The sequence below is a fragment of the Cottoperca gobio genome, chromosome 13, assembly GCF_900634415.1.
Source record: "Cottoperca gobio chromosome 13, fCotGob3.1, whole genome shotgun sequence".
NCBI classification, from domain to species: Eukaryota; Metazoa; Chordata; class Actinopteri; order Perciformes; family Bovichtidae; genus Cottoperca; species Cottoperca gobio.
This window is the reverse complement of record NC_041367.1, coordinates 16,867,128-16,874,582: the sequence shown is the minus strand read 5'-3', so window position 1 is coordinate 16,874,582 and position 7,455 is coordinate 16,867,128. Positions and strand designations below refer to the sequence as shown.

Here is a 7,455-nt window from a genome sequence, read left to right as displayed (position 1 = left end):
TGAGAATGTCCTTATGTAAACTAAATATATTTAGTTATGTTTGTATATGGTGCAGAGCACACCTTGTCCTACCTAACACTATGAATGTTGACAGGAGGATCAGAAGCAGAACACATATCATGCAAGTCCAAATAACCTTTGACATTTTGACTTGTTGATTAAGAGGAAAGCATGACTAACCCAGCTACATCCTTTTCCATTTGGTTGTCTTTGATCTTGGCAATGCAACAGTCAAATTAAGTTGTGTGCAGAAGCCTGAAAAAAAGAGAAGGGCGATGATGATGAAGAAGAAGCAAGAAGGGGGAAAAGGTTTTCTCAACATGAGATGTTTGGAAAATATGTCACTTGCAGGAAATCAGCACATCAAGGAAAATTAGACATTTTACTGTAGGAATACATTATGGGTGGGTGTGAGGGGCTGGTTCTCTGTTCAGACCTGGACTAATTGCAGACAAACTTCTACATTTGGAGACCATGTGCCCTTCCCTCACATCCCTGATTGAAACAAATGAGGCAAATAATTGGAAGTGTGGTCAGTTTACTAGAGTGAGGTCTATCTCGAGGCCTTTCACATCTCAAAACAAACAACTGCATTTATACTGTTTGATTTAAAGAGATATTGCAATCAATGTAACAGGCATGATGCAACAACCTTCCTTCTAATAATTAATAATAACATACATTTGAAGGGCCAGCGCCTGGAGTTACTGATGCAGACTTACTGTATGTGTAATGTTTTATTTTCACTAGTCAGTAAGCTGTTAGTGACATCTTCAGGAGCAGGATATCACTGCAGTTTAGGGATAACGCTACGTCAGCACTGCACTACGTGGAAGATGGAGCGGGGGAGGAGGTTTGACGATGATGCTACGTCAAAGGTATTACCCTTCAAAATAAGAGCATGTATTCACAATATACACTTCCAGCTAATGATTTGAAAAATAACATAAACTAAATAGCATAGATTATATGTTTTTCTCGAAGTGTTTTGCTTTTAAAACCTTTTCATTTCACTTGCAAAAGATAAAAAATCACATAAACTTTTATTTCGAAGTGCTATTAAAGCTGTTAGCTGGCTGGATGCAGGGATTTTCAGCCTGAACTACATGGAAGCAGGCAGATAACGTGAACGTTGCAGGACAAATAATAGATAATAATGGATGGATTTCGTATTCAATTATAATTAAGAACAACGGTGCTTTCCCGTTGAAACTGTTTTGTATGTCAAGTCTGCTGTGTGCACAAACAACGGCTTGTTTCTCCTTTGGACGACTGGACTTCAGGTTGCTCGAGTGGTGAGGAAGCTAGCTGTCAAGTAACAGTATCCCACTACCGGCCACATCAGCACCGCTAAGATTAGCCACGTTAGCATCTATGTAAGCAAGCTGTTCTTTTGTTTCGATGTGGACTAGAACGCAGTATGATAATCATTTTGCCAAACTGCAAACATGATACCATCTTTATGTGTCAGTGTTTGGTGCTGTCTTGCAGATATTAAATTATGGCAAACAGTATCATGAGCAAAGCTGCTACCATGGAGATCCCCATTAACAGCAATGGAGACACAGGGACTCTGCCAGAGGATGACAGTCTGGAGCAGGTCAGTCACATTTACTCTCACCTCGCTGACTATGGCCTTTATTAAATCTGTTATTTGGTATTGTGTGCTCAGTTTGTGGTTCTCAGTTATTCTCCACGTGATAACACAGGACTAAGACTGGTTAGGCCAGCTGTTATCTAACCATGAACAGGCCTACATCTATGTACAATAGCTGTAACGTTATACTACTATCATCATCAATACCTACAACTGGGAATGATGTGTTGAGAGCATGATGATGGAGTATAATGACATTCATTTATGAGCTTCAGCTTGCATGACAAGCAGTCAACAAAATTCACAACTGTAGTGCAACATTGTATGTCTCATTCTGGTACAGCCTAACAGGGATGAGAACGCTGCAGTGTCAGTGGTCCTACTTTTATATTTACCAGTCTGTGTGAGGAAAGTAGGGCCACCATATTGAATAGGCTGATAAAACAGCACAGAAGCACTTTCTTGGTGTGATCTCTGTGTGCAAGTGGACTTGGATCACTCTGTTTCAGTTGTCAAAATATGACAAAGATCTAGGGCTGTCCTCGACTACAGAAGTTCTTAGTCCACTAATTGATTAGTTGATTAGTTGACAGATCTGTAAAACTGTAGAGTTTCTCTACAACAAAATTTACTAAGAGTGGGCAACCCTACAAAAATCGCACCAAAAAAGCCCAGTCTGCCCTGATTGACTAGTGAGAAAGATTGCAAAGGTAGTTCTCAAGCCTAGTCAGATGGGGGCGGTATATTCGAATGATCCAGCATGTGACATAGGAAGGGGAACCAAATCTGAAATGCTTGTTGAATCCCATGTTTTCTGACTGAGGCAAGCTCACAAAATACTGACAGTTTGTGGGTCGGTAAGCACTCCAGATACCCAAATGTAAGTGCACGGCACTGAAAAAGTGAGTTTCTTCATGATATGTTCCCTTTAAGTTGATAATGTAAAAAAATAAGTTAGTTTTCTAAGCCCTCAAATGGGATATGTATTGCCTTCTAAACTATATGAATTACCAATATTTTGTTGTAAATCCATCAGGATTTGCAGCAGGTGATGGTGTCTGGACCCAACCTGAATGAAACCAGCATCGTCTCAGGAGGTTATGGAGGACCTGCAGGGGGCATCATTCCTACCAGCACCATCAAAGGTACTGTTAGAAAACCTGACTGCCGTCCTTTACAGGTTTTGTTTTGTTTAATTTTACAGACACAGTTTGTGCTGCAAAGAGGTCGATACTTAACACCCCTTTAAGAAACCCCACAGAGAGCTTCTCCTCCTTGTATTTTGATGTTTCACTAAAGGCTTACCTCTAGGCTCCTGGTTCACGTTACGAACATCCATATCCCTTAGGGCCTGCAGTTCACTTCAACCCTGAGTATCTGGACAGAAGACGAGCCCGTGCACTGGGACCAGGTGGCTGTGTATTCTGACCTTAACCTTTTAATATGTTGGTCTGTTTGGCCCTGTATGAGCGGTTTTGATATTGCTTGACCGAAGGGAGTTGTATGCAACCTTGCTTGTACCTCTTCAACTCACAGCTTCAGCAACAAAAGGTGTTTTGGCAGCTTTTCAAAATTCGGGGTGCACTAACCTGATATTACAGGGCTGTCACTTTAAGTGTTGTAATGTTGTTTAATAAGAATGTTCTCTTTTGTACTGTAAAATGCACTTTGGATGAATGTTTTGTCGTAGCTTGGTAGTTATCGCTCATCCCATGAATTCCATTTTCATCTTTGTATAAATCCTTTCCTTCTGCATGAGAGACCTGCATGGTGGATTATTTCAAAATCCCTTTAACTCCAATTTATCATGTATCCTCTACCACAGAGCTTAACATTTTTCTTTCAGTCTACATACTCTGCTGTTCAGCTGCATATCTCACTGCCAGACTTTTTTGACACATATTTCACTTCATGACGTCTTCTCATTCTCACTCTTTATCATCGCCATGCTCATTTTAGACATTCGCATGAAATCCAGAGGTGTCGGCCTGCCTAACAGCCAATCTGCAGCCAGTCGACTTGCCCAACACACAGACCAGCATCCAGGTATCACCAGGCTCATCACCATGTACACACTGTCCTCACTCATTGTCATGGCCCCTGCTGTTCCTGTTAACCTCTGCATTTTAAACTTTGATAACATGCATTAGAGTGTACTTTGTTCTTTTTTTTTTCTCTGTTAGGGTCATCAAACAATAACGCTGGTAATTCCACAGAAGAGGTTTCTCGTGGTGTGGCAGTGGAGAAATTGGACAGTGTAAAGAAATGGGGCTTAAACACATACAAGGTATTTTGTACTATGTGTACATCATTTATTTTTAAAGTTTCCAAAAGCAGATCAAATGTTCATTCTATTCATCAGTCTTTACATAACCCGCATACACTTGTGTATGATATATAGCATTTAAGAGACATTTAAAACACATGTGAACATTTTGGGTATCATTTTGTACCAAGCTTATCCATATTATTGCTATATCACATTTATATTACTATATATTATAAGTATATACCATATATTGTTACCATCACATATTCAGTATATATACTGTATCATTTACTTAATAAAATGGTGGTACGGTATTTATTTATTTTTCTTCAAAAACATCTACTATTACTAACTTACACATGTGTTTTTAAGTGACTAAAACAAATCTCTGCCCATATCCACTCTGCAGTGTACAAAGCAGATGTTCTCAGAGAGGTTTGGCAGAGGTTCAAGAACAGTAGACCTGGAACTCGAGGCTCAGATTGACGTGTTACGAGAGACCAAGAGCAAATATGAAATCATCCTAAAACTGACCACTGCACTCACCAGTCATTTTCAAAGCATGGTGGAGACACAATCGGCGCTAGGAGACACCTTCACCGACCTCAGCCAGAAGTCCCCAGAGTTGCAGGTACTGTACATTATTACAAAAACTTCTCGTTTGACTTGACGTGAAACTGAAGTTTGCAGGTAAAACATTGTGTTTCTCTACAGGACGAGTTTGGGTATAATGCAGAAACACAAAAGCTGTTGTGTAGGAATGGCGAGTCTCTCGTCAGTGCCATCAACTTCTTTGTATCCAGTATTGACACCCTGGTCAACAAAACAATGGAGGATACTCTGTTGACCATTAAGCTGTATGAAAACGCAAGGTAACTAACCCTGACATCCCGTTTAAGGGTTGAGGAATACGATCTGATTTCCTGTATAGTGATCACCTGAAAAACGAGAGCCTGTGACAGCCTGAACTGTTTTTGCGTGCAGACTTGAGTTTGATGCCTATCGTTCTGATCTGGAGGAGCTGAGTTTGGGCCCTCGGGATGCAGCTGCCATGGTCCGCATTGAGATGGCTCAGCATGATTACCAGATCCACAGAGACAAATATGAAAGGCTGCGCAGCGACGTCACCATCAAGCTCAAATTCCTGGACGAAAACAAGGTTTGTGGTTTACAATTTTCTTTTTTGTATGAAAGGTCCGCCTATTTAAAGAGTAACTTAATACCTCCTGAAATGTTGTTTCTGCTGAGCGCCAATGGTTTAACTTCTCACTGCTGACAGGTGCAACAGTGCACGCTTATGACCACACCCAACCACAGGCATCAGGGATGCTGGGTGTGGTCAGAGGTGAAACAGGCTTGAAACTGTCAACCAGTGAGAACCAGTAAAACCCTGCTCCTCTGGTGTTAAGTTACTCCATAGAAAACACCAACTCAAAAATTGCTCGTGGATAACATTCTGAATGTGGAAAAATCATATTTAGAATAGATTGAGTATGTTGTGATGCATAGCAATTTGTCACATTGCATTGTTAAATGATGCATAGTTTATAGTGCACAAGCATATTCATGCTGGAGATGAATACAGTAAAGAGAGAGCATCTAGTTTGTCAAATCAAGCACAGACCAACAAACTCAGTTCTGCTTTATTGTGGCTGTTTTTTAGTATCGTTAAATGCCTGTGTGACACTTGGGATCTTCATCTTAGAGGAATGTAATGCGCAAGTTGCTGAAGAAACTAGAAACTAACCTGAGCAGCTAGTAAATGTCATCTTAATAGATGTCCATGGGCTGTAGACACTTGAAACTGTGTTTGTAATGGCCGAACTTCCCTCTTCTTTTTTTCTTCTAGGTGAAGGTTATGCACAAGCAGCTGCTTCTCTTCCACAATGCTATCTCAGCTTACTTTGCTGGCAACCAGGAGCAGTTGGAACAAACTCTAATACAGTTCAATGTAAAGTTAAAGCCCCCGGGATCAGACAAGCCATCCTGGCTGGAGGAGCAGTAAAGAGCGTTTAGGGTTCAGCTGTTTGAGATGTACAGTGACACGCTGGTCAGTGAAGAACTTGACATTGTGGTTAGATGGACAAGAATGAAATGCATAAAGGAGTATATTGTAGGATCAATTGTGTTCAGTGGTACAGAAAAACATGAGATTTCTCCTTTGTAATGTTTTTCAGTATCACGTATTACATAGACGGTACAACAATTTCAGTTGTATTTAGAATTGTTTTGTGAAGTCACAAAATTACTTTTTGTTACTTTCGTATCCTTTAAGTAGCACAATCATTTACATGAATATCACTTCTTATTTACGTACAGTATAGTCTACTATTGTGGAGATACACCTTGGCAGTTTTGCACATGCATTATTTTGTTGTTTTTTAATGTTGTCGAAAGGGTTATCTTCTACTTCAGAGTACATCACAATTCAACAAATCAGATTAGCAAATTAGTGGGATGATGTCAAAAATGTTAGGAAATTTCCTATGCATGACTAATTTCATGACCCTTTTTTATTTTATTTAGTTTGACCGATTTAATTCCAAAGCATCCGGATATAGCATAATTTTCATAGTTATCCCACTATGCTTCTAATATCGCGTTGTGGTATACCTAATTGAATAGTCAGTTCACATGCATAGAAGGGAGAATGTGTGTGTATATATAGTGAATATAGTGGTTTTCTCTAACCTAATATATAATCCATAATTAGTTTGATCTTCTAAATTGTGGGTACCTTCAGAGATGTCTTTGTCAATTCAGCGCAGTTACAAGTATCTATCTTGTTTACTCCAGAGTTTGTACATGGAAACATGCCTCAACAGATGTTACGCTTAGTAACTCTGCATCAATCCATACATTGGATGCTTCAATAAATACAACTTCTAATCTATCATAAAAAAATCCAAATCCAAATGCAAGACACAGCCAGTGTTTGAGCGGCTATGCTAGGCGCCAGGGTCCAGCTAAAAATCAGTCTTCGATACTCATGTTTGAAGTCTTAAATTCCAAAATGAATTACTTAAATTGAAGTGTCTCTTCAAGGACCGACTGTATGAGTACATTTCTTATTATGTGTTATTTATTTACCTATCTTTTTGTGACAAAACATTGTATGTTATGTACATTTCTTTTAAATTCCAGTCAGCTCATTGCCTTTGTCTTGTTCTGCATTTCCAATAAAATGTGCTGGATGTTTTGTTTCACTTAACTGTGCCGTCGACACAGATCTTTCAGTTTCATGTGGGAAGATCTCACAGATTATGTACACAAATCTCACAGTATGTTATATGTATTGCACCGTTAATTATGTACATGATAATACAATCTGATATATCTTTGACATGCTTTCCATGACTTATTATCTTATTTCATAATTAAATGCTGATACCTTTTGTTGTTTGAAGGTGCCTTCCCGGTTACTGTGGTAAGTCACATTGAAGCACATCACTCTTTTTATGTGTGATTTTGGCAGAAATTTATTGCTTCTGTTGGAAACACAAACTTCTTTTGAGATGATTAGTCTCCTTTGTACTCGTTCACTAAAAACACTAAATGTTAAAAACTTAATCTGGAGATAAGACCATGT

General features: G+C 39.2%; 1 protein-coding gene across 6 annotated transcripts; it reads left to right on the top strand.

Annotated features, from left to right (window-relative positions):
• The first annotated feature begins 1,081 nt into the window (after nt 1-1,081).
• Nucleotides 1,082-7,209, top strand: LOC115018187 (arfaptin-2-like). 6 transcript variants are annotated; one of them, XM_029447068.1, is made up of 10 exons: nt 1,082-1,295; nt 1,492-1,600; nt 2,634-2,742; nt 2,946-3,008; nt 3,557-3,643; nt 3,781-3,884; nt 4,276-4,497; nt 4,581-4,738; nt 4,851-5,025; nt 5,716-7,209. In XM_029447068.1, exons 2-10 carry the CDS (start codon nt 1,502-1,504, stop codon nt 5,869-5,871), a joined length of 1,173 nt encoding a protein of 390 aa, XP_029302928.1. In that variant the 5' UTR covers nt 1,082-1,295; nt 1,492-1,501; the 3' UTR covers nt 5,872-7,209. The 6 variants fall into 6 exon arrangements, with proteins under 6 accessions (XP_029302928.1, XP_029302927.1, XP_029302925.1 ...); XM_029447067.1 differs by having other exon boundaries at nt 1,472-1,600; XM_029447065.1 differs by having other exon boundaries at nt 1,082-1,376.
• The last annotated feature ends 246 nt before the right edge of the window (nt 7,210-7,455 follow it).

Bases quoted from the DNA above. Each gene is read 5' to 3' on its own strand.
- LOC115018187 (XM_029447068.1), top strand. From the start codon at position 1,502: ATGGCAAACAGTATCATGAGCAAAGCTGCTACCATGGAGATCCCCATT. The intron at 3,009-3,556 runs GTGGCTGTGTAT...TGCTCATTTTAG, and splicing joins AGCCCGTGCACTGGGACCAG to ACATTCGCATGAAATCCAGA. The intron at 4,739-4,850 runs GTAACTAACCCT...TTTTGCGTGCAG, and splicing joins AAGCTGTATGAAAACGCAAG to ACTTGAGTTTGATGCCTATC.